Source organism: Ambystoma mexicanum, chromosome 7q (assembly GCF_040938575.1).
Source record: "Ambystoma mexicanum isolate Mex_15411 chromosome 7q, UKY_AmexF1_1, whole genome shotgun sequence".
Classification (NCBI taxonomy): Eukaryota; Metazoa; Chordata; class Amphibia; order Caudata; family Ambystomatidae; genus Ambystoma; species Ambystoma mexicanum.
The window spans coordinates 861,768,124-861,791,942 of NC_090941.1; the positions used below are offsets into that span (position 1 = coordinate 861,768,124).

The window sequence follows — 23,819 nt, forward strand, 5'->3', positions numbered from 1 at the left end:
TTGCAATTTTGTATGTATCACATGTAGTTAATTGTGGATGGGATTTGTTACTTTTTGTTTAGAAATGATACATATTAGTTTTCACACTTGCAGAAAGATAATGTATAAAATCCACCAAAATGTAATAACATTGAAGCACATTAATATAAATACATTAAGAATTCATGAATCTCACCATAAGTGACCTTTCACCAATGAATCAGAACACAGTGGTTAGGGCTCTCTTTCAAAAAACACTTTGACTACTAAAGCATGTTATCAGATGGCAGAAAACAGGTGAATGAGTAACTTCATCCTTTGCGGTCAGCAGGTGCAGAAATAGCCTTGAGTTTTTATGGTCTGATAAGTCTTGCAGATAAATATAATCTTCAGCTATTTGAGAGTGTGATCAAAGGAGTTTTGTTATTTATTTTAGTCAGTAGTAAAACACAGGGTAAACTAATCCCTAAAGCTATTTAGAAGTTTTAGTTGTGCAATAAAGTGGGAGCTTTGTATATTGGAAGGTTTCAATGGAACAGTGACCTGGGAAATGAGATAACATCACGAACAAAGAAAAATCATTCACCCAGCCTCATCATATTCCGGGAAATGTTCATGCAAGCTATGTGCAAATCAAGAATTAGGGTTTAAATGGCTCAGGCCAGTTATTACTAGTAATCAATTATGTTTTCAATGCCAAGTTTAACTATGTGGTGTCCTAATGACCTACTACAGACGAATCATAAGAAGGGGGTGTGTTATGCATATAATCTGAAGATAATTATTGACATAGACCTGGCCAAAGAAAACGTAGGAATCGAGAAAAGATGGGATTTCTTTGAAGAGGGATGTATCCAATCATGTTTGTGGGTGGATTGCAATAAAGTATTATGGGAGTGTTTTAGCTGTTGCACACATGTATAAAAGATGTGAACTGATGTGGTATTGTTGAGGCTTGGGTTAGTTTGGTCCTGCAACCCCATCTAACTGCTCCCAGCAACATTGTACAATAAACTTGCTTTATGAACCACTGTGTACTCAGTTCTTATGTGTTGGGCCTGTTTGGGTTAAGGTGATTGTAGGCCATCAGCACATTTCGATAGCCAAGGTAGGAGCCTAGGCATTCTGAGACATTGGGGGTCTTCTGTCCACACTGCTCAGTTTCGGCACCTCATGATGGGGACACATCTTCCCTGTACGGTGAAAAAAAGGTCTGTGGATGCCCTAAGGACTGTCTACTCCCCAGAGATGTTGTGGCATGGCCTAACTGTGTAGGACGACTTGAAGAAGCACCACATTGGAGCACCTTGGGTTCATGTGAGTGCACATTTGGGGTGTAAAGCAAGGGGAAAATAGGGGTTAAAAAGGGGTTGGTTCTTTGATTTAAGGGTTTTTGATAAGGGTAGACTTGGACTGTGGGTGTCAAATCAGCTGAGGTGGCGGGGATTGGAAGAGTGGATGTTTTTGATAGAGTGGTTGAACTGTTATGTGCTTTAAGTCCTTTGTAATATATTTTTTACCTAGTTTCTTATTTTAGAGGTGTGAGGGGGTACCTTACCCTGAATGCCCAGTGTGAAGCTTGTCCTGATATGATTTAGTTTGCTTGTCTGGTTGGCTGGAGTCCTCACCTGAAGGTGGGGTGGTATCTTAGGGTAAGTCCAACCCTGGATACCTTTCTGAAGAAGGCCCTGACATTTTTTGTATTTGTCATGCAAAGTCCCTCACTTCGATTGTCTTAGTCAGTTGAAGTAGTGAAGGGAAACTTCCTGCAGTCAGGGAAAGATGTTTGTTAGTAGTGAAAATCATAATAGTGATGAAGAAAGCGAGAGCAGCAGTGCTGTAGTGGAAAGCACTGCGCCCCTCCTACACTCAAGCGGTGAGGATATCTCAGAGATATTGGCCAGCAGAGTTTTTGTTTAATAAGATGCTGTTTTATGTGTATGAGTGAGACGTAGAATTGGGGTAAATAGTGAAGTGAGGTAATTGTGGTAGAGACGAGTATGGTTAATGAGTGTGAAGTTCGACTACGGAATTGGGTAAGGCAAAAAGGGAGCTCTTGGGTGAACATTATTGTGCCGCAGGTTCGGCTCGGTATCCATTTTTTTGGGAAACTATTTTTTGATAACTTGGGTATGAGTATGGAGACTCTGTTGAATCATTTGTGCCATGAGTTGCCCAGCTATAAGGCAAACCTTTTTAAATATCATAGAGAATGGCTGTGGGAGAGCAAGGGGAAAATGATAAATTCTTGGTCTATTGAGGGATCCTATGCTTCGGGGATATTGGAGAATCTGCAAACCTTTTTTACTACAAAGCACAAGGGCTAGAAGTTGGAGAAGCAGTTAAACATCTTGGAATTATGAAGGATGTATGAAAAAAGCAGAAAGGGCAATAATGCTGAAATTGTGGAGGGAGGGCCAGAAACGTCTTCTGCACTGGGCCCATATGGGTGCTATCCATTATCGCCTGCAGAGGGGTACACAGACCCTGAGATTGTACCACCATTTCTCTGAGTGGCTACTCTAGTGGTTGCAAGATGGACACATGTAACCCCTCCATCAGTTACGATTTCAAAGAACTGGGATTTTGAGGAAAGTGGAAGGATAACTCCTTCAATGGTTAGGTCTACTGTGAGCTTGAAATCAGGGAGCAGGAAGGAGATAACTACTACCCCTACTGCAAGGTTAGCAGATAGATTAAGTGAGGAAGAGTGGGGAAGGTAGTCAGAAGAGTAGAGGAAGGATTGAAAATGTAAGAGAAAGAAGAGGTTAGGCCTCTTCCTGCTAGAATAGAGGATAGGCTGCAAAGAGTGGCAGATGCGCATGCATGGGACAAAATGAAGTTAGCGCTAAGGTTAGCGGAGGAGGACGTAGTGCTGCTAGGACGGCAATGAGATGAAGAATGTAAGGAAGTGAGAAGAAAGGTCATCTTTTTAGATTGGACAACTCAGTTGACAGAATGGTTGAGGTATATATGGAGGACAGAGATGCTGCCATGGGTACAGGGGCTAAGCAGGGAGGATGGGAGACGGCACCCTAAGGTAGTGCTAATTATGCTTCTGTGTCTGTAGAAGGGTCAGGGGATGTAGTAGCCTAAGTAGATGATGAAGAAGGAGAGGAATGGCAAGTCGAGCAAGGAGCTCCAGTAGCAGCAATAGAAAGCATACCACGGAGTCATAGGATGCACCAGGGTACTGGCATGGCTGTGGCTGTAGTACGTGGTAGGGTAGAGATGGGGTAGCTGTAGGAAAAACGAGGGTAACTTAGTTTCCATTGCTCCAGAAGGGTCTGGGATGGGCCTGTTATGTCCTGTGGTCACACATGGACCGGAGTAACTTGATGAAGACACTCCCTTTGCTCACTGCAGGGGCAGGGAAGTGGATTTATGCATTGGAGAAGCACACTGCCGGTGTCATGTTAGCCATAGGAGACATGAAGAGCGTATTCACGGCCCTAATGGGTGAACGGTCAAATGAGCTTTCAAAGAGATTAGGGTTTCCAGGAGTTCAGTTGGTAATAAATACCCATGATGGAACAGTTTTTAATAATCTTAGGGCACAGTTGTGGTAGGCCTTGAATATTATGTATCCCAATACACCTGATATCAACTATATTTTAGAAAAGATGATGAAATTGCAAGATGATCCTGCCGCACACATCCAGTTAATTCAGGAGATGTGGACGGCAGAAATGGCAGAAGCATGGGGCAAGAATGTGGAGATTTACTACCACATAAGAAGGGACTTCCTAAAGAAGTCCAACACGATTTAGATAAAGTGGTATTGATGGAGGCCAAGGAAATTCAGGTACACATAGTGTATTTTTGCAAGAGAAGACAAGAAAAAGAGAGGGAGAATGTAAAGCAGGCACAAAAAACAGAGGGTAGGCTTGTTCAAAAGAAATTGGCAAAGATTTGTCTAGAAGGGGCAGTAATAACAAATCTTATGGAGGGACAGCAGGGGCAATTTGGACAACAGGGTCACAGTGAACTGGGTATGACACAGGGGCCAATGGGTGGATATATCCTTGTTTCGAGGCTGATGAGAGGGTTTCTGAGGGGCAGGGGTAGACTTCCATGGGGAAGTGTGCCATTTGGAGTGTTCGGAGGAACAGGTCCCCAGTTTAATGGGCCAACAGGAAATAAATATGGAGGATTTTTGGGGATTCAGTGTTAGTCGTGTGGAACCCCACCGACCATGCCAGCATTGGTTCAGATATGGGATAAGAATCCTTTATCCCAAAGAAAAGTTGTGCACTACACTGGAGCAAGTGTTTTCTGGGAAATCCTTTTTCTCTCCCAGGTGCTATGATGTACCAGGAGTAGGACAGCCCTGTCTGTTACCACTGATCCAGACGAGAAACCATGGATATGGGTGCAGGTAGGTAGGTTGTCTAGGATTGGACAACAACTGGCTGTTTGACTATTGGCAGGCTTGGGTTGCTCACAGCCTAAATCTTGGATAAAAGGCGGACTCCTGCAACTGTTCTTCATATTACTGTTGGAGCTAATACTTCTACAAAGATGAGCAGCACTGACGACCCATGTATAACTACTGCAGCTGACCAGCATCAACTACAGCGACTGTCAGAGTGAAGCCCTGCTCTTCTGCCCGATCTCAAGAAGGCACTCATAAGTGTTTTGACCCTGAAATCAGTGGGAAGAAACAGTCTGCTTCAGGAGCTGTGCATTCTGAGCCTTTGGCCGTGTCCCTAGACAAACTGATGGACTGGCCAGCTCTCTCCTGGGCTTCCACACTGCAGCGGTCATTCTGAGTAGAGCCTTGAATCTTTGCAGATCTTCAGCCTATGCCACAGAGCACCTGCTCCTGCACTTATATCTGTCTCACTACAAGGGCAACTGTGCTGGGGCAACTTCTCTGTTCATGGCTGGATGATCGCCTGTTGCCACCTGACCCTGGTGATCTTCGTTGTGAAACTGTTTCTTCAATCCTGTGATGTATTCTGTGGTGGTCCACACTACAGAAGTCTCTCTTTCATTGTTTTGGGTCTTCAACTGACAGCTGTCTGAAAATGATTTCTGTGCACAGTGACTGGTGGAGACTAAATGCTGCTCTTAATGTGACCTTTCCACCTGCGACATCTGGGTCTTCCTCGACCAGACTAAGCTCAGAAGATTGTGTCCCCAACCTACACTGGTCTGTGGAAAAATCGGAGTCAGGGGGTTAGGTTAACATACCTGTATCTGTATCCCACTGTCCTCCATAGGGTTGCATTGGGTGTAAAGCCTGACCCTATCTCACTCTGACCTAACCTCTGGTGGTGGGCCTGGGTTAAGGATCCTTTCCTAGGGCTAATCTAGTGAATTGGATCGAGTTGAGTACTTACCTGAATTTACTAAATACTTATGTAACTTTGAAAACTTGCCAAAAGCACCACCACAGCCCATTGCCTCATTTCTGAATAACCTTACCTGTACATGGTACACTTTGGAACTTGTGACTTTTGGACACAAGTCCCTATACCCTCTTATGGTTTAACTTTTAAAGACTGAAGGAAGCTTCCCTTGTGTTGGTTCTTCCTATGTTTCCTTGCATCTGACTACTCACCTGTATTGCACTGGTAATTTATTCATATACAATTCAATTCTCATAATGGTGAATGTACATATATGTTTTATATGGGTTTGTGTGACAATACTTACCTGCGGTTTTAATATGCTTAGTGTCTATCTAAAGGCTGAATAAATAGCTGTATTTTCATATACTTACTGTCTAACCTGAAATATTGGTGCCACTCTGTGTGGATTCATTCTAGCCCTACACCACTCTTGCACATTTACTGAGACTAAGGGCCTCATTCCGAGATTGGAGGTAGCCATGGCGCTATTTGCGGCATGGCTGCCTCCAATACCGGGTCCGGCACCGGTCTGGTTGAATGGGGACTTACCGGGTCATTCCGACCCTGGAGGACCCGGTAAGTCCCCATTCACTAAACCATTCCCCATTCCCATTTGAGCCCCCATAAGGCTCAATGGGAATGGGGAAGGCGCTAATAACGGGCCCGCGAATAGCAGACCACACGTCCTTTACGGTTCCTGCTAAGGGACCTCAGAATGATGCCCTAAGCCTTGACTGCTCAGCTAAATTACCTTGATTGTGATATCATCTTTCGTACTAATCCTCGTAGGCATGTAAAGGTCGGGATTAACTGTGAATAATTCTGATGGTATTCAAGTACAATAGCAGCGCGCCTTCTATGGCAGCCTGGCTGCTCCTACTATGCCCTTCTTTTACCTGAACACTAAAAAAGAATGGAGTCTAATTGATGTATTTTTATCTAAAGGGGTTGCTTACCCTGTGCAATGTTCACGTAGCTGTGTTCTTAAAAAATATATTTGGCAATTATTATTGTCTTTGAAAGTTTAAAAGTCCCACTTTCGATGGTTATGATCAGGGGTAATACACTTAAAATTGTTTCACTTGCTTTAAGCAAGCTATAAAACTAGCACATGCGATCTGGGGCAAGGGAGATTCGCTTAACAAAATGGGGCCTCCCACTTGGGATAGCTGTGATGATCCTGACAAAATTAATTTGTAGAGGGAGGAAAGAGAGGTGTCCGGAAAATCCTGGATCTAGAAATCAGCCTAAACTCGCTCTACTTCCAAGCAAGCCCCGCTACCGGAGTTAAGGGGAGAAGAGCAAGGGGCCACCCCGTCCTGCCAGATGGAGAATGTGACTTGCTCTGGAATCTCCAGGAGAAACTGGAGTTCTGAGTGCTTTGTTTAAAGTGGTGGGTTTAGTAAGGGCTCTCTGGAGAGGTTACAAGCATTACAACATGCCCTGGAGGAGTTCTGCCTCTTGCCATCGCAACTACACTGTTGCTTTGTACTCCTCCTCACCTGCCTTGCTGATGCACACTGTGATGCTGCAGACACTGGATAGGCCTGTGGACACTAGTGACGCAGTTTTGCCATTTCTTAGCACTATGAAGGAAATGTTTTAGTATTACCCAGTGTAATTCTACTCAATGTGTTTCTACCTCATAATGACGAAAGCAGTCAGCCCAGTTAGGTTGAAAACCTGGGGCCCACAGGTGGAGCACAGGCTTCAGCAAGATGAGTCAAATGCACCTCCAAAAGTTGCTATTATTAAAATAAGGGAGGACTGACAGCGGTCTATAAGATATGTCAAAGGAAGATGGCTTCCACACAGGCCAAACATGTAATAAATATGAATGCTATTAAGGAAAGTTATGCAAACTGACAGAATTGCTCCTAAAATGGTAGTTTTCATCTGCTGTCTGCAACTCCACCTGGTGCTTAACAAATTGAATATTGGGCACTGGAAAGAGCTCCATCTAATGACTTGAACTGTCTTTTTCTACACCTTTCTTTAGTGGAGATCCATGATATTCTCCTCGCCTTTTACCCTCATGCAGCCTTGCAAGTGTCAATGTGAAGTCATTACTGAGCTGATGTTTGCTTGCAGCATAGTAAGAGGTGTGTGTGGTTATTAAGAAGCTGCTATTTGCTTGTTGCATAGTATTTGGTGGGTGTTGGGTGATTAGTGAGCGGCTATGTGTATGTGGTTGGTGTGAAGTGATTACTAAGCTGCTATTTTCATGCTGCATAGTAAGAGGTGGGTGTGTGTTTATTAACAAACTGCTGTTTACTTGCAGCATAGTAAGGGTGGGTGTGTGGTTATTACCAAAGCACTGTCTGCTTGTAGCATAGTAAGTGGTGGGTGTGTGGTGATTATCAAGCTGCTATTTGCTTGCAGCATAGTAAGTGGGGGGGTGTGGTTATTATCAGGCTGTTATTTGCTTGCAGCAGAGTATGTGGTTGGTGTGTGGTTATTAACAAGCTGCTATTTGCTTGCACCAGAGTATGCAGTTGGTGTGTGGTTATTAACAAGCTGCTATTGCTTGCAGCAGTGTATGCGGCCGGTTTGTGGTTATTTGTAAGCTGCTATTTGCTTGCAGCAGAGTATGTGGTCGGTGTGTGGTTATTAACAAGCTGCTATTTGCTTCCAGCAGAGTTTCTGGTGGGTGTGTGGTTATTAACAAGCTGATATTTGCTTGCAGCAGAGTATGTGGTGGGTGTGCGGTTATTAACAAGCTGCTATTGCTTGCAGCAGTGTATGTGGTCGGTGTGTGGTTATTTACAAGCTGCTATTTGCTTGCACCAGAGTATGCAGTTGGTGTGTGGTTATTAACAAGCTGCTATTGCTTGCAGCAGTGTATGTGGTCGGTGTGTGGTTATTTGCAAGCTGCTATTTGCTTGCAGCAGAGTATGTGGTCGGTGTGTGGTTATTAACAAGCTGCTATTTGCTTTCAGCAGAGTATGTGGTGGGTGTGTGGTTATTAACAAGCTGCTATTGCTTGCAGCAGTGTGTGGTTATTTGCAAGCTGCTATTTGCTTGCAGCAGAGTATGTGGTGGGTGTGTGGTTATTAACAAGCTGCTATTGCTTGCAGCAGTGTATGTGGTCAGTGTGTGGTTATTTGCAAGCTGCTATTTGCTTGCAGCAGAGTATGTGGTGGGTGTGTGGTTATTAACAAGCTGCTATTTGCTTGCAGCAGACTATGTGGTGGGTGTGTGGTTATTAACAAGCTGTTATTTGTTTGCAGCAGAGTATGTGGTCGGTGTGTGGTTATTAACAAGCTGCTATTTGCTTGCAGCAAAGTAAGTGTTGGGTGTGTGGTTAGTAACAAGCTGTCATACGCACACTCGAAAATCGGAGGCATGCGGTATGATGTGCTACCTAGACACCTAATATTTTTATTAAAGCAATATAATACGATTTGAGTCAATTGTGCAGTGTGATTTTGGGATGATTTCGTGTTCACACATCAGAAACGTAGCATGTAACATTTTCATACTCGTTTGGCAACCAAAAACAACATTTCGAGGAGCAAACTGAAGACAGTGTCCTTGTCCTTGTTGTGTTGATCCATCTTGGTGGACTTGTAACTTCTTTAGCCATAATTTCAACATGTTATTAATATAAACGTGCAGTGCATTTGTTCAGTATACTTAACACCCATGTCTGCTTGTACATACTTTATTATTCAGGGTCACACCAAGATGTGCATTGTGTTGTTAAGTCACCCGCTGTCCATTCTGTGCGCATGTTTTAGTTATACTAGCTCGGTTATACACCTTTTTCACATCTGACGGGAATTACCTGCTTTTTGCATCTGTGTCAACTAGGCCAGTAGGTGCTTTAGTCATTCTTCGTTCTCTGCAAGGATGTTCAAATCCAGTTCTCACGCTGGGCTGACGCGCATGATTAGCTGTTTACCGGAAGTCAATGTAGGTGTAATTAGTGCCTAATTGAGGGGAACGCTGCCCCATAGCCTTCTCTCCATGTTGCCTTCAGGAGAGAAATACAATGTGTGTATTGGAATATGCATAATATATGCTGCTGTGTCCTATATCCAACCTAGAAATAAGCGCTTGCAGTCAGAACACTGTCATTATAGGTTCTGAAGGTTATCTTTGTGTGTAAACAACGTAACCTTCCTTCTGACGAGCAGATCTGCTTTGCAACAGGCAAGCAGATATACTGTGCAACAGACAAGCAGATATACTGTGCAACAGGCAAGCAGATATACTGTGCAACAGACAAGCAGATATACTGTGCAACAGGCAAGCATATCAACTGTGCTGAAGGATTTTACAGACATAGGCACGTTCATGTTTTGATATTTGCATTTATATATCTTCGCCGACATCAATGTGTTCGATGTGTAATTTAGGTGGGCTGATCAGCTTTTAGGTAATGGATTGAGGCACGCCTATACGAACGTGTGTTATTCCGGCAGCTGATATGAGAGGAATGTCAGAAAAAGCTATTGGTAAACGTGGTCCTTACGCAGATCAGTATATAGACGTGATGATGTCATATTGATCCCACACATATCTTATCTCACACCATTGAATAGAAGGGGGGAAGGGCAAAATGGCATTTCACCTGAGCTGGCATAAAGCCTTGCACTGGGTTTGTAAATTGGCCTTGTACGGCCCCTTTGGGGAGCGGGGGGCTATATCGATAGTCAGTGGTTGAAGTGTACGAAAAGAAGTAGTGGAACTATGTTCCCTGCTGGCCTGCCCCTGCTCCCCACAAACCCCATTGCCACAACCCATCCCACACACAATACACCCCCCAAACACTTGCACCTGCTGTTTAAGGGAACGTTCAGTGCAGTGCACTGAAAGTGAAGGTTTCAACTTCTTCCTACACTTTTATTTTAAAACAAAACCATTCCGGAACGGTTTCTTTTTAAAAATAAAAGTATAGGAGCTGTAGAAGGTAATTTGAAAAAGTATAGGAGCGCCGCTCCCGACCGCTCCTGCTCACTTCGACCACGGTCGATAGTGCCCGGACCTTATGTGTATAACGTGATAAAAAAATAAACCTCGTAATGGCTTTCAAAGCTCCTTGTTGGTGTGTGGCAGTGGGGAGTCATGGGTCACACCTGCGACCCCTGAGCTCTCCCCTACTACTCCTGTGGTCTCCCTGGCTATCCTGAAAAAAAATTAGAAACAGTATTTATTTATTTATTTTAAATTGAAGCTCATGGGCATTGGCCAGTGCCATGTGGCTCTTTATTTTTGGAGTGGCTGGCTTTCTTGTTCAGGCCTCTGAAAAAGGGGGGGGGGCGTTACATAAGTGTAACACTTTGCACCAAACCTGCAGATGAACTGGCCTGCTGTTAAATCTCACTTACCAGTTTAATGGTGTTAACTACAGAGTGTAATTTGCTTTCTGACTTTGAGAACGTTAATACATGTAATTGCTCCTTTTACTATAGCCGGTAAGATAGCTATAGCTGGTAAGATAGCTCAGTGGGTTGAGCGCTCGCTGCTGCAATGTGTGAGTGATCTGCAGGTTCGAATCCAGGCAAGGTCAATTCAGCTTTTCATCCTTCTGAGGTTGATACATGAGTACCAACACAGGTTGGGTGAAATTTTGTGTATATTTGTTCTATATAAAGTGCTTAAGTGCAATATAATAACACATCAGTATCATTTGGCCATGGATACCTGCTTGCATTCACAGTAATTTGGTAATATGGGCCTATACACATTGATATTAACAATATATATGGTAATCCATTCTTGTATGAAATGTATGTCACAATACAGTGATATTGCAACCACATTTTTACTAGTATACTTAGGAACAATGGTATGTGATACCACTTCCTGTTTTGTTAAGGGGTGAAACACCATGTTCCAATGCTTCCCGTGATGTCACTTCAGGGTGGCGTTAAATGACATCACTTCCCCTGATGTCATCAGTAGTCTAGAACCATGTGATGTCACTTCCGATACCTTTGGCATTTTGGTGAAATGACATACCTGAGTAAACAATAAAGTATGCTACATTTTTGCTATGGTCAGAACAATGTTTAGATAATATGGATTGCAGAATAACAAGGACAATGTTTAGAAAGTCTGGCCCTACATGTCAGTTGCAGCTAGTATTCACGTAATCATTTCTGATTTATTTTGATATCCTTAGCTATTGGCCTGTTTTTTTATATTTTTTTAATATCCTCTCACACATGCATGACACTCGATAAGTGCCTCCCTATTCCATGTATGTCCAATCGTGGCAGCACCATTGCATGTAATATTGCTGTGGCAGCAGCAGCAGCCAGCCCAGCGGGAGAACACAGTTTATATGTTATCTTCTCATGCTACGTTTAATAAAAAAAAAAATGGAATGGCATTGTATTCACCTACATTCCTCTTAGGAGCAGTGCCACTACTACTTTAGTCCTGCTTGGTAACTATTATTACTTTCTTTACTAATACTCTTCTGAATGCAGCACTCTGTATTTGTATTTAAAATGTCTTTTTAGATGTGTATTCTGTACATCTCCCACTGTATCCACGTAACTAATTAACAGATGTTGGATTCACACAAAATGATGCTCTCATTTACATGCGGTAAGTGGTCGAAGTGAGCGGGAGCGGTCGGGAGCGGTGCTCCTCTACTTTTTTAAATTACCTTTTACAGCGCCTATCCTTTTATTTTAAAAAGAAACCGTTCCGGAATGGTTTCGTTTTAAAATAAAAGTGTAGGAAGAAGTTGAAACGTGCACTTTCTGTGCACTGCACTGAACGTTCTCTTAAACAGCAGGTGTGAGTGTTTGGGGGGTGTTTATTGTGTGTGGGAGGGGACGTGGTGATGGGGTTTGTGGGGAGTGGGTGCAGGCCAGTAGGGAACATAGTTCCACTACTTCCTTTCGTACACTTCGACCACTGCATACGGTTCTGTTCCAAAATGTATATCCCTTGAGACATGTATTCTTCCCAGCTTCCCAATGACTTTGGGATAGTTCAAGGTGCCCATGATTAGAGCTGCATGTAAGGTGATGCGTAAGCCCTACAGCTCAACAGGACCACCAAATGTTCTGTGGTCAATTGACAAGTTAATCCACAGGATGTATGGATTAGTCAAAAGTGACCTTTTCATTTTTTAGTTTTGGCTAGGAATCTGCGCAATGTACAAGCCAAAAACTCCTGCATTGGCGAGGGAAATGAGACGTACGGAGGGACATACAGCTTGTTGGTGTGTGTTGGTTATTTACTCGTGTATTGACTGCCCATGGCCACGCTAATACATTCACACCAACTACCTGCCCCTGACAAAAACATCCTGCTCGGATCTCCAGGCACCAGCTCTATCAAGCAGTACCATCAGACTCTGAAATGTAAAGGCCTGAAAACCATTATTTCTAAGCAGTCTTCTGAGAGTGAATGGCTTAATGGAAACTGTAAAGGTACTACTGGTGTAATAAAGTCTTCAGCAGGTTGCTTTTTAAGCACTGAATACCTGTTAGGAACAAGCATTTGTAAAGCCAACGGTTTTGTCTTGTGTATAAGTATTAGACAGGCATCTGTCTGTCTCTGCTCTCCTATGCTCAGGTACGCACAGCATTTTACAGCGGTTGCAATCTTATGACCCGGTAATTCACCGCAGTATGACCGTTCCTGTGGCAATGTACGTATCCCAACCCCGCCGAAAAGCCAACACTATTTGCTTTTAAATGATTGCTTAGATATGTCATTGTTGCCCACAGATTTTGCATAAAGGAGCAGCATGTTATCTCGGGACATCTAACTATGACAACAACACCTGATGTATTTTACACACAGTAACACATATACGCATACACACGTTACAAACACAAAACACGGCCACAAAGCGGTAAACCTAGATCCACACATCTGTTTTGCTCAAGTTGCGGTGCCAGGATTTGAACCCAGGACTCCACATCAAAGCGTAGCAACTCAGGCACTGAAATGGTGATGTTCAAATGTGATTCATACAAGAGATGTCCCAGATGTGCAAGGAACCTTCAGGTGGGCTGTAGTTGTATGCTTTGGGAATCAGGCACATGGGAGCGGGGAGTAAATCTCACATGCTCACGGCATCTCCCAGTGTGCTCTTGTGCACATCTTTGTGAATCAGGCCAATCACGTCCACATGGGATAACGATGTCCTCCCGCTTTGATTGGTTTTGCTCACCTACTAAAAGTTTAGATGGACACAGTACTGGCTTGATACTTCAATATCTGAAGCAGAACACCCAGCCAGAAAGGCACGGTAGCATGCGCTCATTCATAAATTCAAGATTACAGCGGGCTGCCATTGCCAGTGACAACGTGAATGCTCCTTGCATTTCACCACTCCAAATGTGCTGTGTGACTCATGCAATCCCGCAGGAAACAGGGAGGGAACACAGACCAGGAGGAAAGCGGCGCAAACATTATATCACAGCAATTATATTTCCAACATGCTAATGAAAAGAAGGTTAAGTGAATTCGCGGGAAAAGCGAAAAACCTGAAACACCAGGAAGCCACTTATAATTTCAACAAAGCAATTTCTGTGCGACCCTCTCCTCCTGCACAAGGGGTTCTCAGCTGAAGAGCGGGAGTCGCGAGAGCTCTCCACGACAAGTGCCTTTCCCCCAATTACTAGAGAGCACTTCTGAGCTCTGAAGAGCCACCGAGGAAGGCCTTCTCGGCGGGTATTTCTGCAGCCGCCTGTACCTTGTGAAGCAAACACTGATTTCCCGCTTTGCCTGTAAATGGTTCCCTAGCCTTCCCTATCCACAGACCGGCAGCCCCGGGGATCTTAAATGGCACGGCTGGCTAAGCCATCACTTAATAACCTGTAATATGAGGTCTGGGAGGGCAAGTGATAAAAGGCTGCACGGAGGGGCCAGTCAACGCCGCACAGGCAGGGCTGGACTGGGAACCAAAAGAGGCCCTGGAAATAATGTTCAAAGTGGCCCCATAGTACATATTTTCAGCAAGCCCAAGCCTTTTCCTATGAGAACATTTGGAAATAAAATAGATTACAACACTAAAGAGGCCCAGGTTGCTAAGGCCTACTGGGAAATCTCCAGAGTTCCCTACAGGCCAGACCACCCCTGTGCACGGGAATGCCCCCTGCCTGCCACTGAATCCAGGAACGCATTGGTACTGTCAAAGTAGACTACTCTAGGACTGGGGTGGCATGCGGAGAAACAAAACTTCTTGCAAGGTTTGCAGGGAAGTTCGCTACAGTGGAGTTCCAGTCAGAAGGTGGCTGGGTATTCTGCATAGCTAAGTGATGCGAAAGTCATGTTCATACCGTGTACCTGTTCAGAGGGATGTCCTGATGCGGAAGGGGACTTAAGTTTTAAGTGGGGGTGTGCCCGTTCTAGCAAAAAGCTGATTAACGAAAGACACTAAACATAGTGTTTAACCTTTGCCCGTCTGACGCCTCATAAGCACTCCTAGATAGTTGCGTCTTGGCCACAGTCCCAACATGTTTCAACAAGCAACGACATAACAATTCTGCACCCGGAAGAAAAGGCGTCAATTCTCTTCACTGCATCTCAGACAGGGCCCGAATACCGCAAGGACGAGCAACCAAAGGCTTGGTGAATTATTAATCGAGCTGCCTGCTGTCCTGGGCCAATCCAGTAGGGATTGCTCGGTCCATTTGGAAGAGGGGGGAAATGTGTTAGCTATTCCATGTGAATGCCGAGGGGAAACATCAGAAATATGGAGAGCATTATTCGTGCGCATCATTTCCTCACCATTGTCATCGCCCGAGTCCGACTGGAAGGAGCTGAGGGACTGCACTTCGGAGTTGCTGCCTCTATTGCTTCCGGCAAAGCAGGTCATCATCTCTTCCGCTGCATCGACGACGCCTTTGCCTGAGGGAGCAGAGAAGACAGAGAGGCAGTCAGCACTTCAATTTCCGCTGCCGCGCGACCACTCCTCACTGCTTGCCAAAATACTGCTATCCTTGGTCAGTATTTCTAGAGGTAGATTTACAGTCAGGTTACATAAAAAGAAAAAAAAAAGCAAGTTACACAGTAAGACATTTTCCAAGCAGGAGACGGAACTCTTAGGGCGTGATTTATTAAATGTTCAGCGCGGTGCAAGGTGACTTTGCTCTGCCAACAAACACCATGATTCAAAGAGCGATTCAAAAGGTATTTTTTCAGTGCAAAGTGGCTTTGCATCAGTGCAACGTCAGTGCAAAGTCACTTTGCACTGCAGAAATACACTTTGCACCGCTCTGTGAATCGAGGTGTTTGTTGGCAGTGCAAAGCCACTTTGCACCAGTGCAGACAGTTAGCATCGTGCTAAGGGGCAACGTGCTCACCTTGGAAGCAAGACGACACAGTGCACCATGGGTTCGATCCCCGGGTCTGCGCTTAGAAATTTCTGGGTATTAAGCGCCTTATAAATAACCTATCACGTCGTATGTGGCCGTACCTTATGGAGCACCACGATTTAGGTGTTTTTTACTGACAGTCATGTGTTGTGCATGGCCTGCTAAATAAAGAGGATATTTTTCCATAGAAACTGGTTTCCTGGTGATTCTTCAAAGAACGGGGGAGTGCCTCTCACTTTGACTGTAAGGAAAACAGTCTAAATGTATATATATACACATATATATATATACACACACACCCGGTAGTACCACCAGTGTAAATTGTAAGACCAACACTAGTGATTAGTTGCACCTAGATTTGTAAGTGTAATGGGAGAGGGTGGGTGTTTGGGATACTGCACATATGCGTGAGTCCCCTGAGAAATGGGTGACTTGGATTTAAACCTGCTATGTGGAATGGAAACACAGAGCCCGAGGTGTTCCTCTGCTCCTCTGTTGATATGATATGGCATTTGTTGACTATGGGCAGACCTCACAAATGGAGGCTCATCAACACCGCCCAGTGAAAGACTTGTCTATTGATGTACAGCATTTATTCCATCCATAAGCTAACTCAAGAGCCTGAGAATTGTTCTGATGCAGGCTTGCCGGCATGAACAGCGGACAATTTTTAAGCCATTGAAAAACAATCAGAGAGCAGCAATCATTTCGTTGGGAGATGACTCAAAGGTACACAACACACAAGTGCAATGGATTGAGGGCTTGAGGAAAAGGTTCGTAATAGTGTTGGTATTTGCCATACCAGTAAAGTGGCTGTCAGAGGCAGTGCCTTGTCAGAGGGGATGGCTCCTCAGTTAAGCGCTCATCCCTGGCATGGGGCTGGTTCTATGTGTTTTTTTTCTCACTTTGGTCGAAGTCTATTAAAACACGTATCGCGATTGGGGACCAGCCTGCAGCTTTAAGTTGAAATGCTGTCAGGACTGATTCAGCCTAACATTCTTCAAAGGACCATCAATTGCAAACCATTGAATTAGGTAACAAGAAGTTATTCCAACAATGCTAAGAAGGGGGAGAATTCTTGCCTGTGGTGCTACATAACACCATGGTTTCATAATTAGTCTTTTGCGTGCATTGTGGTGTGATGCGTGTCCCTTTTATCCTATCCTGTGTATGGTCAGGGAGGTGTTCCATATGTGGGCCCCAGCGGCCGCTCCCTGCTTCTAGTTACAGAGGATCCCAGAAGGAGGGAATAGTACAACTCAATGGGGATCTTTCACTGAACTGTCAGATGACCTGGCGTGATTTTCTCAACATCCCAATGAATTAAGTCCATTTCAGTGTCGTAACGAAACTATTTTGATGTTAGCTTGAACATTACACATTTCCAAGTGTAATACATATTATGATACAAAACCAAATTTCTTTTGGTGAGTTGGATTACCAGTCTCATCTTATCTGTATTGCTTTTAATGATCAGGTAGTGAGAGGTGGCATTTACACACCACTATATCGTACTCCCCTTGTGCCATTGTATGCCATATTATTTCTTTAGAAAGGAGTGGAATATGTACAGTGCTGGAGCCCAAATGACAAAGTTAACGACATGTTCAATCTCTCTCTCCCACTCTCTGTCTCTGACTGTCTCTCTCTCCCACTCTCTGAACCCTGTCTGTCTCTCTCTCTCATTCTCTGTATCTGTTTGTCTCTCTCTCTCCCACACTGTCTCTGTCTGTCTCTCTCTCCCACTCTCCGTCTGTCTTGCTCTCCCACTCTCTGTCTCTGTCTGTCTCTCTCTCTCTCACTCTCTGTCTCTCTATCCCACGCTCTGTCTCTCTCCCACTCTTTATCTCTGTCTCTTTCTCCCACTCTCTGTCTCTGACTGTCTCTCTCTCCCACTCTCTGAACCCTGTCTGTCTCTCTCTCTCTCATTCTCTGTATCTGTTTGTCTCTCTCTCTCCCACACTGTCTCTGTCTGTCTCTCTCTCTCCCACTCTCCGTCTGTCTTGCTCTCCCACTCTCTGTCTCTGTCTGTCTCTCTCTCTCACTCTCTGTCTCTCTATCCCACGCTCTGTCTCTCTCCCAATCTTTATCTCTGTCTCTTTCTCCCACTCTCTGTCTTTGACTGTCTCTCTCTCCCACTCTCTGAACCCTGTCTCTCTCTCTCTCTCTCTCTCTCTCTCTCATTCTCTGTATCTGTCTGTCTCTCTCTCTCTCCCACACTGTCTCTGTCTGTCTCTCTCACCCACTCTCCGTCTGTCTTGCTATCCGACTCTCTGTCTCTGTCTGTCTCTATCTCTCACTCTCTGTCTCTCTATCCACTCTCGGTCTCTGTCTCTCTCCCATTCTCTGTCTGTCTCTCTCTCTCCTACTCTTTGTCTCTGTCTCTATCTCATACTCTCTGTCTCCGACTGTCTCTCTCTCTCTCTCTCTCTCTCTCAGTCTCTCCAGAGTGTTGGCTTCCAGATAACAGTTGAGTAGCAAAGGACAAGTTCTTCATTCAAATGGTTAGTAATGTTGAGATAATCAAAGCTTTCTTGATCTGATTCTGCTCCATCCAACAGTCTGTAAAGTGAGGTTCTAGGATGGCAAACTGCTCAAGGTAACACCAAATCCAAACGGGGCTACACCGCACAGACTGTTTCAAATAAGGTACGGTTGCTGCCTGACACATGTGTTGGCCAAATGCAACAATTGTAAAAAGCAAGTCCAAGGTGCAAAATGTACAAAGGAATGCACTCCCGCTAGTTGAGAACCCTTTGCTAAAATGTTTAGCGAGAAATCCCTTGTTGACTTTTAGTACAGTGCTGATTTGCTAAACAGTGTAAATATTCTTTAAGGATCCTTCCTGAGTAGGAAAATCGCATCTACATGTTTGGGCTTCAATCATCATCCATATTCGCAGTCATGTGGGGGCTGAAAGGAGGAGTCCGACAACACCACGAACCTGCACGGCCTACGGTGGCAACTCAAATGAGCCATCTGTGGAATCAACAGCAATAACATAAACTGCACTAAAAGTCAACAAGGAATGTATTTCTCTTTACACCTGGTGGCCAAGGCTTTGCACCTTGCACATGTGCCCTGCTCATCAAGGCAACACATTCTTCCCCTTGCATTTCCTTTTTATAAATTACTATTGGTGACACGGTCTAAGAGATTGAGACTGTGCAACAGTTCCTTTTCTGTCCTCAATACAAATCTGTGTCGTTCCCTCTTGCAAGACATCAGAGATTGTGACAATGGGCCTCATTACAACTCTGGCGGTAGCCGTGCCACTAAAACCGACATGGCTGCCACCTGAGTTGCATTTTGTCCAGCACCCGCGAATGGGCATGAACCGGGTCATGCCGTGTTTGGCGTACCTGGTAATTGCCCATTTGCGGGTGCCGGAAACAAGGGACTCCCCATCCACATTCGGCTCCATAGGGCGGAATGGGAATGGGGACGTCGGATCCACCGGCGCATATCGAGTGCTGCCAGTGCATCTGACCTCCTGTGCTCGCGGGTGCCGGTCCGCCCACCAGGAAAAACCTGGCGGGTTGACAGGCACCCCGCGAGCACAGCTCGTAGTATGGCGGTCCGGGAATTACGGTACCGGCATGCTTACAGGTACCATAGTTCCCGGACTGCCAGTATCGTAATGAGGCCCAATATCTTATCTGGTGTGCAGAGTGCTAGGACGCCGCTTGGCAATTGAGCCCTCTAACCTAAGACCTAGCCGTTGATCATAAGTCTAAATGCTCACTTTTATTCAATGAAACTCATAATTTCTACTCTGAAAATATTTTAGTGTTATCCAATCAACAATGGGACCGGAAACTAAGAATGGAATCTATGAGAAGGCAAGTGTGAAACATGTCTCACAATAAATGATTTACTCACTCAGTCTATTCTGCATCAGCTCTATAGTCAAAGTGATCATGTAGATATACTTACTCTCTTTTCCCGCATCCCAGGCATTTTTTCTGAGGGAGTCACAGTCAGAGCGGCATGGAGAAACCGCAGGCAAATTAGGAGCCACGCTGCACACAACCACACCCCGCCTCGCTGTCAATATCCGAGGAGACTCTGGGTGAAAAGTGGTCATTTCCTGATGCTCCGCTCCCAGTCCATCCACCATTTTATCCAAATTGCTCCTGGAGTCACTTTGGAAACAGGGCGTGTAGGCCATTGGTCTCACAGGAACTTGTGGTGGCCCGACTTCTTGATAGATGTTTCGACTGTCGCTACTGTTCCTCAGGTTCTTGAACTGAATTCCATTGGTTTTGTTAAGCAGGGCTGCAGTAGCTGGATCCTGAACAAGCGTGATGTTGTTGCGCGAGTAGTTTTTCCGGAACACTTTTTTGCGGAAGACTATGAACAGGATGATCAAGACGAAAATGACAAATAGAACCACTGCAATTCCTATCAATTCTTCCTTCCCAACGTAGGAATGTCCAGCTTGAATGTTGGGTACCACCACGGGACGTAGGCCACAGTGCTGTCCAACAAATCCAGCAGTGCAATTACATAAGAATGAACCAAAAACATTGACACATATTCCGCCATTTTCACATTCTTCCCTCTCGCATTCGTTGATGTCCTCCTCACAACTGCAGGGAACAAGGAATGGTTTTAGGCACAAACATAACCAATGAATACAGCATACTTTGTTTTCTCACTAGCTTTTGATATGTATACTATTGCAAGTCCCTCAGCTTCTCCCCATCCACCCCCCCCAAAGTCTCCAGAACTGTCATCATGCATTCCATTAACAAACTACAGCATTGTTAAGTGCAGGTTAAAGAACACATTTGTTGTTCAAGCCCAACCACCACAATTAAAGACTGACTGGATTATTTCACTTTCATTAATCATTCATTCCCAAGATTTGTGTTCTCATCGCTGGACAATCTCTTACGTGATTCCTCGGAGTCCACTTCTGCAGTTGCAGACGAAAGCATTGCCAATGGGATCACAGGAGCCTCCGTTGCGACATGGGTTTGGGAAGCAGGCTGTAATCTCTGATTCACAGTTTTTCCCTAGAAACTGGGAAGGGCAACTACACTGATAACCTGGACGGGGAAGTAAACAGAAAAGTCAGGACAATTGTGGCCACATCTGTGATTAGCTAAATAGCTGGGGGGAAACATTCAATGAGTTATGCATGTAGCAAGAATAATAGGAATAAACAAGTATGTGGAATTTAGGACTTCACAAAATCAACGGGCACCATGATAATGGAGAGAAGCTTGGCGGTAGAAATTGTAAAGTTCAGGTACCCAGGGAATGGAACTCACTCCCGAGGAACATAAGAGCATCTTCTTCTCTGATGATCTTTAAGCAATCAGGGAAGATTCTTCTTTTTAATTTGGTTTAACCCTTCCCTCTGAATCTATCCTTTCTACTCTCCTCTTTTGCGCTCTGAGACCCAGTGAGGTATAGCACGTAACAGAAATTTGAATAAATAAATAAATGACAGTATTGTTCACTCCAAATGGTTTATTATACTGCACAGGTCCATTCCTTCCACTAACACATTTTTTGTACATGAGTTGTATGAAACCAATTAAAGATTCACCCTTACTCATCAGTCCAGGCATGTTGGCCTATGACTAAATTAAACCACAGAGGAAAGCAGCACAGTACAAGCACACATAGGTCCCGCCTCCAGAACGCATTACTCTGATCCCATTTAATCATTCCCTGAGTTAGAGCGAGTGTATTTCGAGCAGGTGTTCGCTAACATGAGTACAACCACTCTATTAGGCATTCATTGATTGTTTGCTGTGATTGTTGAATGACTCCCAACAGTGACCACAATCAGTAATGAAACATTCCTAAATAAACAGCACACTTCGAACTGTATGCAGACAGATGTGTGTAAAATGCAAAATATTAAAATGTTCTTCGTGGAATAATTATTTTAAGATTGCCTTTCACCCAGAAATGTAAAATCTTTCAGAAATTCGACTACATTTAAAATTAACATTTAAAAACGCTGCATTATGGTCTCTTTTCAGGATATTCTGTCACATCTCTTCAATGAGGCCCTGACATGAATACTTAGTTCAATTGCGTCCTTGCCCTTTTTGCAAAACAGACACATAATGTGAAGCCTTTTCATGCATGAAGATCTACGGGCATCTTTCTTCCACTAGCGCTGGCTGATTCTCAATCACAACAGGGGGAGTTATGATTGGCCACTCATTGCATCTCTTTGCCTGGCTGCGGGATGATGCTTAGGTACATATTTCAGATACCCTACAACCCTTGCAGCTTTCTTATGTCTAGGTACTCCAGGCTGTAGGGCAGAAGCATCGCCTTTGCTCGCTAGCTGGCCAGAACAGGATCAGCCTTCTCTGGTTTTGGGATGAGATTCTATATCATTGGTGACTTCAGTGTTCACTCACCTTCGGACTCCGACGAAACACCCTTTTGGACAATGACCATTTCATTACAGCTCATCAACATGAGGCCCACACTTCTACCTTGAAGCATCTCTCTGGACCAGGTTCTTGTTGCAACATCTAATGCATAACTTATGCGGGGCTTCACAATATATGCCTAGTAAGCAGGTCCTTGTAGTGAAACTCCTGAATTGATGAGAGCATGTAGACCTATCCAAATAAACACATTTGATGTGGGTTGTCACAGTAGATGCAAATTTTCCATGCACATCACAGTACCAGCGTGTAGACCTCTCTCAGGATTTGCAAACTAGTCAGGCCCATCACAGCATATGAAGAGCATGACGGCCAGGTACAAAACACAGACATTGAGTACCAGTTCTGCCCTAGATTTGTGTCTGCAGAAGGAATGTCATATTTTATTTTGCAGAACCACCAGTAAAATGGATGGAAGCTTTTGTCGATCTTTTAAACTGCAAGTCTCACTTTGCAGTGAGTGACTTGATTTGCACGTGTGGATTAGAATTCATGAAAAGCACATCAAGGAAATTAAAATACATATGTTGAAGTAAAATAAGTGAGGCAACAAGGAGGTTGGAGTCACGGCTGACAATATCACTTACGACGTTAATGTCGTGGGGTTTGGAAACAGCAGAATGACTCCATTTGTTGATGTTGTAAGATTGAAAAAGAGTGGTAAAGAAGATTTGGGGCCCGATTCATGGAATATTTGCCCGGTACAAAGTGAATTTGCACTGCTGAAAGGGGACTTTGCACTTCCGACACAAACCCTAATTCATGGAACCGTGCAAAATGTATTTTTGCCATGCAAAGTCTGAGCAAAGTCAGGGCAGTCATTTTTGCAGTAGAAAATGATTTTGCCCGGACTTTGCACAGCAGTTTACACGGTTCCATGAATTAGGGTTCGAGTCGGCAGTGCAAAGTCACTTTTCAGCAGCGGAAATTCACTTAGTACCAGGCAAATATTTCATGAATCGGGCACTAAGTCTACAGTAGCTAATCGATGGAGTTTTTCTCCAATGAACAGATAGAACCTGTATCTGCTTATGGTTCTTTGTCGCTTCATCAAAAAAAAAATGATGTCTTTTTTTGAATTATTTTCTTTTGAAACTTTTTTTATAATTGGGGGTTCCCCCTTCCCTATAGAGTAAACCCTACTCCAGCCCCCTATCGACTCCTTGTTACCCTTTACCCCACCCCACAGATATTTCAAATAGTTTTTTCGATGAAAATACATCAAAAATAAATACTTTGTAAAAATCCCTGACGATGAAACGACGACATACACTGGTTATGATGAGCAATGAAATCAGAAGAAGGTTTAGAATCTGTGGCTGGTGATTTGAGGATGACTTGAATTAGTTTGGATTGGGGAACAGCCGTAGGTCCAGATTATGAAACAGAATGATGACGATTTGACTTCTTGAGGAACAGGGTCCATGAAGCAATAGGAGGGCAGCGTTTTCCCACCTCATAGCGACAGTAGGGACGATATTGGTCGATTATAATTTTAGTACGTGTATTAAGAAGGACGAAAACATTTAATACATTTGCTATCCGTAAATAGATTTAAGACACTACTGGATTACGAAATGAGGCTACTCAAGAGCTCACGGGGGGACTGTTTTCCAAGAATTAGGTGCATTTAGTAGCACTCAGAAATGAAAATGGACATAAAAACAGACTGATTTGGAGCCACAGGTTGGACAGGTGCAAGTAGCATTAGAAATGCAATTTAGCAAGAGTGTAGATTGTACCAGCTTGTAAAGTCGGTCATT

General features: G+C 44.1%; 1 protein-coding gene across 6 annotated transcripts in view; it reads right to left on the bottom strand.

Moving 5' to 3' along the window:
• FAT3 (FAT atypical cadherin 3) overlaps window positions 1-23,819 on the bottom strand; it is a 1,069,235-nt gene that overhangs the window by 34,464 nt on the left and 1,010,952 nt on the right. For all 6 annotated transcript variants that reach the window (XM_069639361.1, XM_069639365.1, XM_069639363.1 and 3 more), the window contains 3 exons: window positions 20,532-20,685; window positions 19,568-20,223; window positions 15,045-15,164 (listed from right to left, as the gene is read on the bottom strand). In XM_069639361.1, the coding sequence (XP_069495462.1) occupies window positions 15,045-15,164; window positions 19,568-20,223; window positions 20,532-20,685 (930 nt within the window). The remainder of the gene's footprint in view (window positions 1-15,044; window positions 15,165-19,567; window positions 20,224-20,531; window positions 20,686-23,819) is intronic.